Here is an 18,168-nt window from a genome sequence, read left to right on the forward strand (position 1 = left end):
CCAGATCCTTCTGTTCCATTCCAATCAGTCACTCTTCTGTAATTCATGAAGCTCCACTCCATCCCCATGTTCTTTTCTGTTATCTACTAAACTCACTCGAGCCCATCGGATATATACTAGATAACATAGATATCACTACTTTGTTTTTAGAAGCTAATCGTCTAGCAAGTGACATTGATACACTAAAAATATTTCAGTACCTCTTGGTAAGTGGTATAACAGAAGTGAAATAAAAGTTGACTTCAGTGACATTTTAAGTTGGTCTGAGGTATAAATAGGCAAAGGAGAAGAGGGGAATGATGGCTGGATAGGATATGAGAGGTGCCAACATAGGTCTGGACTGGAAATATAAAGAGATTGGGGCATTTGGTGGGGCTGCACTGCATATTGACTGACCCCCTCTTCTCATTCCTCAACCTCCACGTCATTCTGATTCCCACCAGAGACCTAATTATCCTCTAGAATTGCATCATGTTGAATGCCAGCTCCCGATATATTACCAGTACAACCTGCTGAGAGGACAAAACTGAGTGTATTGCTTAAAGCTGTAGGAGGAACCACCACCCCAGCAGAGCTTTGGCAGTGTCTCAAGGGGGAGCAGCAAGGTCAGAATTTATTGAGAACATGAAGTATGGCAGAAGGCAGGTCTTTCAGTGCCAAGGGTAGGTCAGGGGATGGGAGGAAGGCTTGAATTGGATTGGGTAAAGATCATGAAAGAGCAGCCTAGCACTGATGGGACTAGAAAGTAAAGATTTATGGGGCAGGGTGCAAAGAATGTTAGGGCTTAATCTCTGTGTTGATGCTTACTACTGAAGGTGCGTCTTTCAGGATGTTCTGTAGTGAACACTCAAGCTATTTGTCTTCACAGGGGTCTCTTGGAATGGTAAAATCCTGCTAATGAGGACAACAGAATAATGAAGTCATATTAATGTAGACAATAAACTCAGTGTGGGGGAAGTAGTTTCAGTTCTCACTCACCCACAGTGTCTCAAAATCTGGAATCCAGGTCTCATTCCAGGTCTCTACTTTTTAACTCACAGGCTCTAATGCTTCTGAGTTTTTTTCTTGGACTTCCTCATCACTTCAGTAAATCCTAGTCTCCTTTTTATAAAACTCCTCTTTGCTTCCCAGCCTGAGTAATCTGTTTAACTTCATGTTTACTAGTAATCCATAAAAAGAGCAAGCAAGATGTAGAATACTGTAAAATATAACCTGAAGACATCAGAACTTTTTATATTAAAAGTCTTGGGTGAAGGGGCGCCTGGGTGGCTCATTTGGTTAAAGCGACTGCCTTTGGCTCAGGTCATGATCCTGGAGTCCCAGGATCGAGTCCCGCATCGGGCTCCCTGCTCAGCAGCGAGTCTGCTTCTCCCTCTGACCCTCCCCACCCTCATATACTCTCTCTCTCATTCTCTCTCTCTCAAATAAATAAATAAAATCTTAAAAAAAAAGTCTTGGGTGAAGTCCATTTAAAACAAAGAATATCTTAAATTTTTGTCTTTTAAAACAATAAAACAAGTATGGTGGGAAAATCCAAGTGGTATTAAATCTCAAAGTATTAATAATGAGGGAATTAGAAGATTATATTAATAAATAATTGAGCTCACTGTTAAGTTTGAATGTGTATGTTCTTTCTTTGGATCCGTTTTCAACCTTTTATGTATTTTCCTACTTCTTAGCCCAAGGATATTTATTATGTTCTAGTTTTTCTAATGTTTTAATGTTTTGTAGAAAAATGCTATGTTGTAGGGCTAATTTCTTTGTGGATTGAAAAAAGATTAGGCTGATATCATTTGTTCTTTAGAGATGGGTTAATTCCTGTGTATTCTCTTTCTTTTTAGGCCAATTTGCGTCAGAAAGCTACTCACTCAGTACAAACTGATCTCAGTCACATGAGAAGAGAAAATTGTTCACAGGTGTACCCACCCAAGGATGCTGGCACGCAGTCTAAGAGCGAAGGCAGCAGCCGCGTGCCCAGGCCCCAGATTTACATAGCTGGTCTCCGTGGGGGACAGGGTAAAGTCACCTCTGGGGTCAAGGTGAACTTAACTAGAGCTGTTGATGAGACCTAGTTAGAGACTGAATTTTTAAAGTAGATCTCACCAAGTTATGAGCAGTGGCAAATATTGACAAGTATCTTTGCATCCTTTAAAATTAGTTAATTTTGTGGGTCTGGCACATTCATCGGTTGTGTGAATGTTTTCTGGATTCTCATGTATATTCGCTGTCAGCCTGCTACAAAAAACTAAAAGTTGTTTCTGTAACACATTTTGCATTCTATTAAAATTGAAAAGTAAAACTCTGTCCACTCAGCTTTTATTTGTCAGAAAAGGTTTGGCAGCATTAAAGGCTGAAATTATGATGCTCTTTAGATATTAATATATTTATAAGATTGTGACTGAGATAGAAGCTTATTTATTTCTAAAATCACATTTAATGTTAAACATTAAAATTTTAAAGGCTAGTCAGTATTTTCAGCCTCATTAGCTATTAAATGTTAACATAGATTAAATTGATGTATAATAAGACCTCGCTAATTTGGAATAATTAGAGCAGAGGTCCACGTGAATTTTAAAAATCTGGGAAATTTTACATAAAATCTGGATTTCTGGCCCCTTGAAAAAAATCAGAATATTTGGCAGTACTTGGCTAGTATTCCTGTGAATAGTAGCTGTGCTCTTTCGTAGGCCAGGCACTTCCGGTCCCCCTTCCTGCTGCCTTGCCTTATTTGCCTGACCCCATTGGCAGTTGCGTTTAGGGCCCATGTGAATTACTGATAGCTGAATTTTAGAGCTATAATTTTATTACTGTCTTACATAATTTTAATACCAACTCCTGGATAATAAAGACTCCCAGGTGGAGAGACTGTTAAACATGCTTTAGTGATGAGGGGATCATTTATATTTAGTGTATTTTTTCCTGCCTTGGTGACCTTTATTAAGGTGTTTATATAATTTGTTTTCTATGTAGGTTAAATGTTATTTATAATATGAATATGTTTCAAAATCAATTTTCCACATATATCATAAAGGTAAACTTCAAACAGACCTACTTCTCAGTGTTCATGATTTTCATAGCTGTAGTTTAAAAATGATGTTAAAGATAGGCGGGCTGGCTGTTGAGGCAAGGCCTGGGGCGGGGGGCAAGGATCTGGCCTTGAAGGAGGTGGGATGGTGAGAGCTAACACTGAACTTTACAACATCAGATTTTTTATTTTATCTGTTCTATCAACCCTCATTCGATTCTGCAAGACTTCTAAACACAGAAAAGAAGGGCTGGTGAGCCATAATTTGGGTTATCAAGTTAAGGCTGGAAGTAAAATTTCCAAATAATAAAAATACCAAACCCAGTTGGAAAAGCTCAGTTTAATATCAGAAAGTTGCCTGGTAAGTACAATAGAGCCAGAATAAAGGGAGCTAGACCAAATGGTCCTCTGCTGGGATCTTGACCATCCACCCAAGCCCTAGTGCTCTCTAAACATTCCCAACCACATGCTGGACCCTGCGTCAGATGGTCACGCCCGTTTCAGCAGGTTGCAGGCCAAACTCATTTTCTTAGACTTGTGTCTCCCTCTGTATTTCTTTCTGTGGTCAAAGGCCTCACCATCTACTCAGTAGTAGACATTAAAAACTTTTTGACTGCCTTTTCCTCACAGCCCCTACATTTAATAAGTCAGCAAGCCCTATTGATTTGAATTGTCTGAGTCTGTTTTCGTCACCACTGCTATTGTTTAGGACTTAGTCCTATTATCTGATTCATTGGCATAATGTTTCTAACATATAAATCTGATCATTGTCACCCTGTCCCCTTCCCCCAACTTTTACTTCCTTCACTTAAACAGCTACCAAGTCTCATTTCTATTACCTAGGGGATAATGGGAAAACTCCTTCACATATTATGTAAGACTTCAAAATATATCCATTTATCTTCCAGTTTCATTTTCTGCTCCTCTCTTGCTATCTCCTTACACTATACATATTAGGCAAGTTGAACCAAACTCTTCAAATAGGTCATTGTCTTTAATACCAACGTCCTTTGCTCTTGCTTTTCACTGTCACCTGGAATGTACTCCACAGACACCCTCATGAGATTATGTTTGTCCTCAGACTGATCAGGTTTTACCTTTTCAGTAAAGGTTTTCCCCATCACCTTTGGGAGAATTAATTGCTTCGTCCTTTGGATTTTCACTAGATTTTAGTTAGACCCTTAGTAGAGTACTTAAAGTCAAGAGGTATACATGTGGTCCTCTGTATTCTCCCTGTTAGATTGTGAATTCCTTGAGATTTGAACTGTGTTCTAGCCATTTTTATACCCCTGGCATTTGTATAGTATGTTGTTAGATGAATGAATGAATAAAAAGGGAATAAATGAAAGAACAAACTAGAGGCAGGCTATTGGTCAAGTGATTATTTTAATAGTCAAGGTGGGAATTGGTAAGGAGCTCAGCAGCAGAGGAGTCATTGGAAAAGAAGAGAGAATGGAACAGAGGAAAAAGGAGATTATTTTTTGACAAGTGGTGGGAAATAAAGTTGGATAAGTCATGTTGGTATAGCTTTTGGAGAACGTTGAAAGCCAGGCAGAGGAATATGTTGCCTGTCTGAGGTCAGACATTAGGAAATCATTGCAGATTCTTGAACAGAAGATTGATTGTGGGAGAGAGATGCTATGTTTGGGGAGATGGCTAGGAAGCTGTGTTGCAAGAATTAGGGTATGTGGTAATGGATGACATGAAGGGCAAATGTGAGATTTAATGAACAGGATAGAACATCTGAGGAAAAGGAAGGAAAAATCACAGTATGACTTCAGGGTGTCTACCCTAGGAGACCGAGGATAATTGGGAAGAGGAGCTGGTTGATCAAAAAAGAGAACATGTTCAGTACTAGAAAAAATGTGTTTAAGAGATAACAAATAAAGCAGAGGTGACTGGAATTTGAACTGGACAAAGATAATTTGGGAGGTCACCCCAAGGGAATGGGGATGGAATGAGGAGGAAGAGACAAAATGAGACCGAGGAGCAGTCAGAGGAGTAGAAAAAGACATAAGGAATCTCTGTGGTCAAAGAAGTAAAGTCAAGGTCTACTACTTACTAGCTTAAGTTTTTAGCATTAAGTAATTAATGTTACTTAATATTTTTCTGCTGCAGTTTCTTCATCATGAAAATTGGGATACTAATAGTTACTAACTCATTGGGTTGTCAAGAGGATTAAATGAGTTAACCCATGCAAAGCATTTATATGGTAAGTGCTTTGTTAATGTTAACCAAGAAAGGAGGGAGTCTCCGGTGTCTCATTCTACTGCATTCCCATCTTCATTTTGCCCACTTTCTGTTTTCAAGCTCTCCGTCAGTGCCTCGAATAATGCTTGGCACATTGTGGCTTTCAGTCAATGTCTGATGAATAAACAGAAGCGGATGAGAAATGAGAAAAGTTCAATGGAGTAGGCAACTGCTGAGCTCCGTTTTAATAGAGTTGGCTTGAGTAGAAGACCGCAGTAGGCAGAAAATGGTAGAAATAAGTACAGACTACAAATCAGTACTGCTTGGCAGGAAAAGAAAAATGAGATTATGGTAGCTAAAAAAGGAAGCAGAGGCAAGGGAGAGTTAAGTTCCAATAAGAAATGTTTAGATGTTGATGATTGTTACTCATGTTTTGCTCTTTAAGTCTAGACACTGAATTTTACATTGTCTCCTTGTATTTTTTAACTTTCTCAATTACAAAATGCAACAATTCTTTTTAACTTGTCTTTAGTAATATTACACCATAGGAAGGCATTGTTTTAAAATACTAACCTAGCAAATTGGGATGTAATTTTCTTAATAGCAGAATGAGAAAAACATGCTTAAATTGTCATGGAAACAATTATGTTTAGGTGTCTGCATTTGCCTAAATGTTCTTTATGGTTAATGATTTACTTTACTTGAACTTTTACCACTTTTAATAATCTATTATATAGCTACATCCTGAATTTGACTATAGCTTCCTTAAGCCTTTTGGCTTGCTTACTGCACAGCTTACACTTTTACTTTAGTACCAATGGAGAGAGTAATGGGCTGCCTTGTATATAATTCATTGAGACTAGGGTAGCTCTCATGCCTGAGCAGAGATAGAAGTGAGCAGGATTTCAAGGCAAATACTGCAGCTTGGTAATGACCATCGGGAATATCATTAGGGTTTCAGATGGCGATATAGCGGTAGTTGTTGGAGACACAGTCAGGTTAGCTCATTATCAGGCAAATGACCCTGTGGTTCACATGTTGAAGATGACTGCTTCTAGCAATAACCACGGTTGTAGAGAAGGCTAGGCATACACAAAAGCAGCACATTAAGTCACCAGGTTTTCCTCCAAGACAGGATAATTCAGAATGAGAAAGTACAATTTAGCTCACATGTAGAGAATGTAAATATCTGCTTGGCCATTCATTGGGCTGAGATAGCAAACAGAAATACCAGCTGGAAAGTTAACAGGAGATAATATTTATCTGAAGGGTATGCTCAGTAAAGTATAATAACCACCCCCTCTTCTGAGTGTCTACTTTCTAACTCAATGAAACATTTTGTTCTCTGAAAGCATATGGGGTTAGGAACCTTGCTGTTGAAATTGTTATCAGTAGGAATGAAAGGGCCTGCTTTTGCTTGGAGGATTTAAGTCACTTTGACACAAAGAAGCAGCCTCAATTTCCAACCTAGAAGCAAAGCCTTCCATTTCAGGGGCTCCTGAATAGAGCAGTCCACATCCAGTAACTTTGTTGTTTTCAAGAAACAGGATCCTGAGACTATTCTTCAGTCCAGGTCTGATGTTGACTTCTTATTAAACAGCCGTGATTCGAATCAAAACACTGCTTCCTTTAAATTTCACCCAAGTCTGTCCATCTCCCAGATTTTATAACTCTTTCTTTGTTTCCAGAGACATCCCACACAATTTCTCTGGTGTGAGATTTCCCTCACTGGAATGGGTCAATATATCTGACTCTCTCTAAATACAGGTTTGTCCCTAGGCTGAACAGGTTAGGACAAGAGGCATCAAAATCTAGTCAAGGTTCATGCCAATGCTTTGGGGCAATTAAAATTTATTAAGAAAAGTAGGGTTCAGTAGCATATGTTATGTGAACCAGAAATGTCACAAAAAACAGCCCAACAGCATTTTACCTACCACCCTAATTATAATTTGTGTGTGTGTGTGTGTGTGTGTGTGTGTGTGATACTATTCTCTACCAGAAAGAACCATAGTTCGTTGAAGTGTAGTTGATTCCATGACCTAGGACAGGGAAATATCAAGATTGGCTGGAACCTCTTGTTGCCAGAAATAAAGAATGCTTCAAAAATCTTGTGCAGATGTAAAGAAAGGAGTAGGTTTACAAGGGTCATATTGGGATAACTTGAGCATCAAAAGGAGAAAAATTATATTTAATTAGGTTGAGACCATAATGATACTCCAAAATGGGAAGAGATAAACTGCACAAAGCTGTGGTTGTAAAACAAAAGAAGGAATGTATGATGGAATGTTTTCCATTATTAAAATTAATTTCAAGTACATGTGTGAATTTTTTGTTTAAGTGTATATATAGGAACATATGCAATAAGGAACTGTACCAATTACAGGAAGAGGTGAGAAGCACCAGTGAGCACACATACAACCCCGTAGAGGGAAGGTCCAACAGTGTTCCAAAATGAGATTAATCAAATGTCCGACTCTACAAAGCTTCTTCTCATAGTAATGTGATGCTAATAAGGCATGCAAATTTTTCCAATAATGTTAGTAGACTAGATTTATCTACACATATATATATCTAGTGATAAGACAATGGCATATAACAATCACTCAAACCTCTTAAAAAGTCATTTTAGGGAAAGATGGTGCTACGGGAGGTGTAGGCTTCTGGGTATCTCAGATTCTTGTATCCCTGTTCCTGTAAGGGATGAGATACCTTTATATTTTAACCAATCCACGTTATCTGGAAAGGCTTTCATTTTGCCAATGAATTATTTCTAGCATCGCTTAATGCTTATTAATATCCTCTAGTGAAAGTGAAGATTACAGCGATTGAAGTAAATGCCTGTTGACACGTCCAATATTTTTGAAGCCCTTTTGTTGTGAGAAGATCACGTAGTTAGAATGTCTGGCCAAGTAAATATAATCAATGACAATGCTGACAATAAGGACACAGCCATAAGACTTCTGAAAAATACATAAATCATATTAAGTTTAAGTAAGAGGTAACAATGCAAGGTAATGAGCAAAGTGGAAGTTACAAAAGTTGCCGAAAGTAGTTTCTGTTACTCTGCGGGTTCTGGGGGTTTCTACAACAGCTCTGACAGGCATAAATCACCAAGTCTTAACTCAAGTCCTATTTGCTACCATATCACCTTGGTGAGGACTACAATTCCCAGAAGGCAACGCTCTGCTCCCTTGACCCGGCTTCCTTAGCCGGCCGGGAGATGTAGTTTACAGAATGACGCCTTCGACTCGAGTTTTACGCACTTGTCAGCAAGGACCCGGCCGTAAAGGCCTCTCCTCCATCCGGGTCTTCCCATTTGCGGGGGTAGCTTGGATTGCTGAGCCTAATCTTGGTGCCAGGCTGGGCAGGAAGTCGGCGGACGGTCGGCGGGCGAGGCGCTCTAGGCCGAGTGATTTTCGTCTCTATGACCACAAGGAGGCGGTCTCGGGTGTCCCGAGGACGGCGCGCGGAGGGGGCGTGCGTCAGTTCCGCGCGGGGCTGTCGGGGAACCATGGCTGCCCCAAGAGGTGAGGCCTGGGGCCGCCGGGACTGGGGAGTCCACGGGGGGCGGTGGCGCGCGAGCGTCAGCTCCTGCCCGCGCCCGCGGGGCTCTGGGGCCAGGCCGAGGCGTCGGGCATCAGGAGTTTGTTTGGAGCCGCTCTGTGGCGTGAGCCTGTGCCGCCGCCTGTCTGGGCGGCGCGGGGCAGTCAGCCTCCTGTGGCTGCCTTCCCCTGGCGGACCCCGCTCGGAGCCGCTTGGCAGCCCCAGACCGCGCCTGCCCCGACGAGCTTGCAGTGAGTGGGTGGGAACCACATTCAGACAGTCCGGGGCTGCGGTGGACCCGGAGAGGGGCCGGAGCGCAGGTCCCGGGCTGGACCCGCATCACCCGGCGGGAGGCAGGACTGTGCTCCCTTCCGGCCGGGGTCGTCGCGGCTACGGTCTCTTCGGCGCCTTCTGCCCTACGGATGCTCAAGAGGCTTAAGGGCATGCTCCGGGCGCGGAGCCCAAGTAGCGGCTGGTCCCTGTAACAGCCACAGAAAACATCACTGGGGCGTTGAAACAGCGCAGAAACCGTAACGAGATGGAGAAAGCAGTCGTTAACAGAGTTCCTTCCCTGGAGAATATTGTATGTGGTTAGAAGGAACACTTTGATATTTTGGGTGGAGGGCGAGAGCCACCGCTTTCCCCCCAGGGATGGCACATTAGAGTAATAATATTTGATGACTAATTGCCATTTCATGAGAGTGATTCTGATTAACCCCGAAGCACTTTGTTTTGCTGAGTGGGGTATGTAAGTTAGAGCTGTAGCTAGGACAGGTTGAGCAACACCCGGATTCCTTCTCCACCCTTCTCCCACAGAGCATTTGGCTTCACCTCTGAATAAATGTTAAAAAAATACTTACAGGATATCTTTCTGCTGGGTGCCGAGCTATTTTCCTGGTTGGGGAGCCCATGTTTATCATAAAGCCCTGCCCAGGGGCATTGTCTGTGGTTGCGTATCATGCTCTTAGGCATTCTCCCATTTCAAGTAAGCCCAACCTTAAGAGTCTTTTTGTAGCAACACAGGAAATAAGGGGAAAAAAATAGAACTGTTTTGATAACTAACATAGGATGGGGACAGCAAGATTAATGATGAGCAAAACTTCAAAGTTACAGAACTCAAATCATCTGAAATAGTTGCAGTAATTTACAGATTTAGGCTTATTGTCAGTAAATATTTGTTGTGCCTTTGCCATAAGTCTTATATGCCCACTATAAATGTATGATACTAACATTATATTATAAAGATATATTAAATACGTAATTTATTATATCCCAAACTAGTGTCAGTCTTCCACATAATCTTGCAGTTGAAGCATTCTTCAGGAACAAAATCTTTGCTTAACTGGTTGACATTTAAAATCAGCTGTGTTTTGTGTATGTATACGTGTGTGTTCATGTATTTGGAAAGTTTTGTGAAATTTTCAAATGTCATGGGTTTTAAGAAGTATTTTGTGTTTGAAGTTGGGAAGCATTTTGAGGTGTAACATTGATTAACTTCTATAAACTTAATGCTGTCTACTAAGTAATATCTTTGTTGTACATATTTTCCAGAAAATGTCAGTTTATTATTCAAGTTATACTGCTTGGCAGTGATGACCCTGGTGGCCGCAGCTTATACCGTAGCTTTAAGATACACAAGGACATCAGACAGAGAACTCTACTTTTCAACCACAGCCGTGTGTATTACAGAAGTTATAAAGTTATTGCTAAGTGTGGGAATTTTAGCTAAGTGAGTATAAATGTTTTTTAGTGTGTTAAATTGTTAATTTTCCACGCAGTTAAGGTATTTTCTTTATTAGAAAATTCAAGCTATGTCTTCATATGTTTGATTGCTCTAGAGCTGTGTTTCTCAACTTGGGGCAGTTTTGCTCCACAGGAGATCTTTTTTGGTTGTGTCCACTTGGCTGATGCTCCTGGCATCTGCTGGGTGGAGGCTGAGGATGCTCCTGAACTTTCTACAACGGACGGAACAGCCCTCCGCAACAGAGAATCACCCAGCCCCACGTGTCAGTAGAGCTGAGGTTGAAGAACCCTGCTCCAAACCAGGGGTTGGCAAATTATGACCTGGGGGCCAAACCCTGTTTGCTGCCTCTCTTTGTTGCAGCAGAGACTGTGTGACTCATGAAGCCTAAACTATTTACCATTTAACCCTCACAGAAAAGAAGGACTGACTTCTGTTGTAGAGGCATATATGATAATAATAATGTTTCTTGAGTGTTTTTGTGTGTTAAGTGCTAGGCGCTGTGCTAAGTGCTTTTCATATAAATCATCTGATTTAATCTGTATGCATTTTATAGATAAGTACTATACCCCTGCTTTACCTGTACAGCATCTGAGGTGCCTCAGTGTTACACCTTTATAAATATGTGGTGGCACTGGGCTTTGACCTGGTAACATTGTATGAGAATCATTCTAGCTAAGGGTGCAGTGTAAGAGAGGTTTAGGAATAGGGGCTTTGGAGTGACACAGACATAATTTTAAAACTTGATGCAGTGAGATTATGACTTTGTACACATCTCTTAACCTCTCTAAGCTTTAGTTTCTTTATTTTTTAATTGCAGAAAATAATATAGGGTTGTGAAAATTAAATAAAATCCGGTAGGAAATTGCATTGGGGAAAAATTGATGAGATGCGGACCCTTTTGGGTCATTTGGCAGGTGAGAACTCATACAGGTTTCAAAATGAGAGTTAGTGAGAGTGGGGCACCAGTGAGGAGTGGCATGTGGGTAAGCTTTTAGGTAGAAACAAAGTTCATACAAACACTTTTAAATTTCATTTAACAAATATTTATTGATTTTTGTGTTATGGTTTTTTTAAAAGGTGTTGAATATACCTATATATGAATGAAATAGATAAGGTTTCTCCTTGCTTGGAGCTTAGGCTTAGAGGAAGAGAGAGAAAATAAACCAGTAAATACACGCATGATGACAAATAATCATGTGAAAAAATACTCTAAAAGTGGTTTGGGGAGGGAGAAAAGAACAAAAATAACTTGAGGCCACATGATGGCAAGCTTTAATATATTTGAGTTTCACACGCTTGGGTGGCTCAGTCAATTAAGCATCTGCCTTCTGCTCAGGTCAGGATCTCTCAGCGGGGAGTTTGCTTCTCCCTCTCAGACTGTCCCTCTCCCCTGCTGGTGCTCGCACGTTCTCAAATAAAAAAAGTCTTAAAAAAAACTTATCTTTTGGGCTGAGATACTGTGGCAGCTTAACTTGTTAGGTTGCAAGTAGGGTAAAATTTCAGACCTTTCACAGTTTTTTAACAAGATTCCTTTTCATGGAGATTTGGCTTTGCTTAGGGGATTCTTCATTCTGGATAACGTCAGATAAATGAGAGGTCTTGTTGTACCTTTAAAAGGCAATGTTCCAAAGGCAAAAATCTCTGTTGAAAACTCTACGACAACTTCTACATAACAACCTAAGAGTTTAATAAAATCTTAAGGCTTGGCTTCTTTTACGACAAACATAGAGATATTGGAAGAAGAGGGATAAGGGAACCCATCTCTTCTTTTTTCCCTCTGAATTCTATGGGGAGAAAAAATTGTGACTCAAGAATGAAATAGGACTGTCAGGCATGACATCAGCCATTTTGAACTGTAAGGTCACATCATGATTCAGTTGTTCGGTAACTGTTAGGAATTTTTAAAAACCAATGTGCAAAAAAAAAGCAGTGAAGCCTTTGGTGTAACTCAGCCATTGAGCTGTGTTCTGCCAACCCACCTGTATAGACTTTGTTTTACTTTGATGCTTTTCCATCCTTGCAAAGCTTGGTGTGTAGTATTTCTTTTTCTTCAGTTATTCCATGTTATGGGTATGGTCAGTTGTAGTTTATTTTCTGGAAACCTTTTTGGAAATTACATAAAAATAAAAGCACAAAAATTTCTAAGAATTTGCCAGACAAGTCAAATAACGGTGCTGAAATAACAACCGTGTGGAAAACCAAAAACTGTACTTGATCGACATCATCATCATCAATAATTAGTTGCTGTGTCTCTCACCAGCATGATGTAAAGACTTACAAGAGAGGCTCTGTTATGAACCCGTACCTGCAGAGTACACAAGACCAGAGACAACCAAGAAAAGTAAAGAATTATGACATACGTAGTTTTGGTAGTTGGCCTTTGACATTATATGGCTAACAAGAATTTGGGGGTCGAGAAGAATCATTTTAAAGCACACAGAGTTTCTAAGTGGAAAAAGCACTGGCAAAAAATTTACAAAACATGAAACTAGATACATTTGAAATTATTGAATTTTAAAGTGAATATAATTGTTATGGAGAATGTGTTGGTAAATTTTCATGTGCTTATTCAAAACACATTGGTAGAAAATAAATACCTGTGCTTCATAACAAGAAAATATTTTATTTCTTGGAACAAAGAATTTACTTAGAATGCTCATTTCTTAGAATGGTAAAAAAGTGAAAGATAAAGGAGAATTATTTCAACCTAGGAAGTCACAGATTGATACTTACAAAATGAAATGAAAGGACAATGCAGTTGCTTCTTTAGCAATATGTGATGAGACACTTGATAATGAAACTAAACACGGCTATTTGGGAAAGATACCCAGTGAAAATGTTGAAAGTTGGTTCTAGATCTTGAAGGGACAACTAGCTTATATTAATAAGCTGTTAGTAACTGTTTCCAGTTTGGAATATGGAAAAGATGAATAAAATAATACATGGCCAGACTCTGGGCTACTAGAAATGAACAGTTAAAAGTTACACAAATGAAAGACCCAGTAACTTTATATTTGTCTTTTTGATTTAATTATGTGAGGTTTGCAAAGAAGTAAAAGATTTTCTAGATACTCTCCATGCTCTCATTTCTTTGTATACCTATTAAAACTGGTAACTTAAAAAAAGTGGGTCAAAGGCAAATAGGATGTTATGTAGTGGGTCAAAAACACAAGTTGGATATTACTGCTTTATTTTACTGTGATGGAGAAACTTAAAATATCAAAGTATTTGTGGTAAGAGATTAGATTTTGTTTTCAAAGTAGAAGCAATACTTTATCATTTCAGAGAGGATAACAATTTCAGGACATTGTGGGAGAATGTGAAAGAATTACATTAGAAGTAACTAAAAGTTTATTCCTTAAAAATCTTCTCTTCAGAGAAGAAAAAGAAAAAATTAGATCCTGATGATAAAATAAAATTTCTCCCATACTGTGAAAATAAAGTTAATGTAAAAATTAGATAACGTGTTAACCAAATTCTGATTTGGAAATTTTGGAGGACAGGAAAAGGAAAAAAACCCGGAACTATTTAAATGGAAAAAAAATTATTAAAGGAAGTACAGGCTTCTTCGCTTCTTCCCACTCTTTACCTTATGATAAAGTGCAGCAGTTTTATAGAGTTGACATAAATATTGTTTCAGAACTTTAATTTTATCTGAACTATGCAGAGCCTAACCTCATAGACCAGTTTGCTGTTTGTTTATTTAGTATGGTCTCTACAGTAATGCTCTTTGCTCGGTAATATGTTTGGTCTTGGCTGATTGTTAAAGAAGTACATATTTTATACTATGTAGAGATGGGGGCAGAGACTCAGGAAAGTTCTTGAAATTCTTTTTTTTTTTTTTTAAAGATTTTATTTATTTGACAGCGAGAGACACAGCCAGAGAGGGAACACAAGCAGGGGGGGAGTGGGAGAGGGAGAAGCGGGGAAGCCCGACGTGGGCCTCGATCCCAGGACCCTGAGATTATGACCTGAGCCGAAGTCAGGCAATTAAGGACTGAGCCACCCAGGTGTCCCAGTTCTTGAAATTCTTAATGTCTTGCTCATAATTAAGGTTCACTTACAGAGAAACACATCACTGCCACATCCAAATAATCTGTTTCCCTTCCTCCAAACATTTTAAACATAGTCATGCTTATGTCTATTTCAATATATTGATGTAATGGGACAGTCAGGGTCATTCATTTATTCATTCATTTACCAAACCCCAGTTATGTGCTCAACACTGTTTCAGATGTGAGAAGTATAGTTGCAAACTACAAAGGCATAGTTCTGTCCCAATGGAGCTGATAGTCTAGTGGAGAACCAGATATTAGGCAAATGAGTAATTTGCAGTGTTAAGAAGGGTAAGTAGAGGATGCTGTAAATAAGTATAATAGAGGGTCTCCATTTGGGTTGGAAGGCTCTCTCTCTGAAAAAGTTACATTTAAACCTAGACCTGAAGATGAGTAGAAGTTGTGTAGGAAAAGAGCATAGAGAGGCAGAGAGAACAGTGTGTTTGTGAAGTCCCTGCAGCAGAAAAATTCTTGACTCTTAAGTAACAACAGCAGCAAATCAGTATGTCTGCAGTGTTGTGAGAAGGGAGTGGTGCTAAGATGAAGTAGGAGAGGTCTGCAGGGTCTCAAGAATAAGTCCATGGGCCTGTGAAGAATTTTGGATTTAAGTGCATTTGGAAATAATTGAGTGGTTTAATTCAGGGACTAACCATGGTAATGCATTTTGCTTTAAGAGTCACATTGATCTTTGAGGAGAATGGATTAGAAGGGTGCAAAGAGTTGGAAGTAAGGAAGCTTATTAGAGGCTAGACATAATGGCCTACTATAACAACACAGGATGAAGAGAAGCTAATGGATCTGCGTTATGTTCTGGAAGTAGAATCTGTAGGACTTGGTGATGGGGTTGGGTACATAGTCGATTCGTATTTTTCACAGTAGTTATGTTCTATGAGGTCACCATGGACACTGAATTAGTGAATATTGATCTAGTGCTGCTAGAGGAAAAACAGTGTTAGGTTCCTGTGAGCCTCTGGTCACAATATTTTCATCAACTGATCAATAGATAACCTTGTTTTATGTGTGTTTCTGTTTAAAGACACCTTATTTAATATATGTTGATTCATTAGCATTGAACTCATGCCTAAAGAAATCTTCTCTAACATGTATTTTCTCCTTAAGGCATATTACGGCCGTCTTGGATTTGGACAGTATGCTTGGGGGCCATTTTAAACAGCAAAATCACCACTAGAAAGCCCCAAAATGTGGAAAATGTGGCACTAAATAGGCTACATTTGCTTACAGTATAAGAGCTGAAACAAGAAGGCAGAGCATTGTCTTTTTTGACCTCAACTGGGAATGTGTGTATTAGGCAACTCAAATTTTGGGCCTCTCTGTGCACGTCTGCCTATGATTGTAAAAGTGCGGAGAGTATTGATTTTGGGGTTGCAAATACACTTTAGCAAATAGGCAGATTCGCACATACAGAACCCACGAGTAATGAGGATCAACTACAGTAGGTGAGGGAAGGGAGGTGTTAAGAATCATATCTATGTTTCTTAATATTAAAAAACTGGGTAAATAGAGTTATTTTTTTCTGAGACAGGAATAAAAGATTTTAGGGAAGGGGATATCAATAATTTAATTTTGGGTAAGTACAATATAAAGTTTTTAGTGCCTCTGAGACATCCAAGTGGGCTATGGAGAAAAGGCAGTTGCGTTGATGCGTCTGGAACACAGAAGAGAGGTCTGGGCTGGAGAAATAAATATGGATGTCCTTATCACATAAAGTATTTAATCTCATGGGATTAGAAGAGATTGTCAGAAGAGAGTAATCTTATAAAAGTATTCTCATTTTCAATGCCCTTTAATGTCATATATCTTAAAGATTCCTATTTTCTGGACAATATAACCAGAAACCACAGAACCTACATAAAGAGGAACATACAATAATAGGTGCAATATGTTTAGACAAACGGAAAGCTTATTTAAAAAAACCAAGAGTCAGTCTGGTCTGAAGCAGTGTCCTACAATTTTGTAAGAGTTAAATTAAGCAGACGAAGGTAAGCATAACTTCTCAAGTGCCCAAATTAGGTAAGTTAGAATATTTAGGTCCTAAGAATTTAAGCAGAGGCAGTTGTAGCTCTGGGGATGGTTCCTGGTGAGCTTTGGAGATCTCAAGTCTAGTCACTCATCTCTTGTGTCAGAACTTTGAGACTGGGAAGGACCTAATTAATATATTCTCTGTCTAACAAATTTGACCTGACCAAATGGATCAGCAAGGTTCCAGACTCATGTTTTAAATGAATGGGCAGTCTCTCAGGATTTAAGGTGGTGGGGAGTTTCTGTACCTAGAGAATCCTACTTGGATAGAAGTCATGTTGGCAATCCAGGTCAGATGGCAGAGACCCCATTCTCTTTGGTTCTTTCTCTTCCTTTTTCCCTTTCCTGGGGTAGGAGTAGTGGGGTTGCATTCCCTGAAGCATGGGTATTGTTAGTATGGTAAAAACCTTTGTAGTCTGAAGGGTATGGCTGGCTTGCTGAAACACTGGAAGGCAGCAGCTTAATTTTAATCTCAAATCTTTTCTTTGCCCTATTTTAAATATAGTAAAAAAAAAAATTATAAGTGAAATTCACTTGAAACTTTTCTGTGTGATGTGTTTAGGATATTTAACTTTTAAAAGGAAACATAGACTTGCTTTGGTGAGGAGAGCAATATATGTTGGGGCAACAACAACCATGGATTTCATTTATATTTCTTCAGAAAAGAAGTAAAAACACGTCTTTCAGATTGTGGTAAGTGAGCAGAAGGCAGAGAAATGCATACCTTGGTGTGGTCTCCAAGAAAACTGGGCATTAAATGTGGAAAATACTTCTGCTATAATATATAATGTTGTAAGTTAAAACCGCCTTAGGAAAACCAAAGAATAATGCTTCTTTTGGCACTATTGTGAAAATGAATTTTTGAAACCTAATGAGCAGATATCTAACTTCTTTAGAAAGCAAGAAACTACACTGTAGAATACAATCTGTTAATCACTGTCAAAATGTGTGCCCCATCACTGGTAATTTAATTTTGATTGGATTAAGATAGTGCCTGCTAGCTTTCTCCATATAAACTTATAAATTTTCTCTTTTTTGTTTGTTTGTTTGTTTGTTTTAGATTTTATTTATTTTTTTGACAGAGAGAGACATAGCGAGAGCAGGAACGCAAGCAGGGGGAGCGGGAGAGGGAGAAGCAGGCCTCCCGCAGAGCAGGGAGCCCGATGCGGGGCTCGATCCCAGGACCTTGGGATCATGACCTGAGCTGAAGGCAGACACTTAACGACTGAGCCACCCAGGCGCCCCCAATTTTCTCTTTGTAGTTAATATCTTACGGAGAGATACTTCGTGGCTAAGTAAATACTGTTTCTCCTATCACTTTCACTTACTAAGTTTATTACCCATTGATGTTGCCAAATGGTAACTTCTTAATTCCATCACTCCTTGTACCTTTATTAGGTGGCCTTCTACTCTAAGAAGCTTTCCCTTTCTTTCTCTGTCTCTCTCACATACAGCATAGATTCATGGATTCATTGTATGGGCTGGAATCCATTATCATTATTCATTCTGATGCTAAAATTATCCCAGATTAGGGCAGTGGGATCTTCTTCAAGCTTCTTCCCTGTTTGTTT

The 18,168-nt window shown here is 39.4% G+C and overlaps 1 protein-coding gene across 2 annotated transcripts in view; it reads left to right on the plus strand.

Moving 5' to 3' along the window:
* The window catches only part of CFAP206 (cilia and flagella associated protein 206), a 29,615-nt gene extending 26,568 nt beyond the window's left edge, over window positions 1–3,047 (plus strand). For both annotated transcript variants that reach the window (XM_034991321.1, XM_034991320.1), the window contains exon 13: window positions 1,842–3,047. In XM_034991321.1, coding sequence (XP_034847212.1) covers window positions 1,842–2,072 — 231 coding nt within the window. In that variant the 3' untranslated portion in view covers window positions 2,073–3,047. The remainder of the gene's footprint in view (window positions 1–1,841) is intronic.
* The last annotated feature ends 15,121 nt before the right edge of the window (window positions 3,048–18,168 follow it).

Source organism: Mirounga leonina, unplaced genomic scaffold, assembly GCF_011800145.1.
Source record: "Mirounga leonina isolate KUSES-001 unplaced genomic scaffold, KU_Mleo_1.0 Mir_53, whole genome shotgun sequence".
Classification (NCBI taxonomy): Eukaryota; Metazoa; Chordata; class Mammalia; order Carnivora; family Phocidae; genus Mirounga; species Mirounga leonina.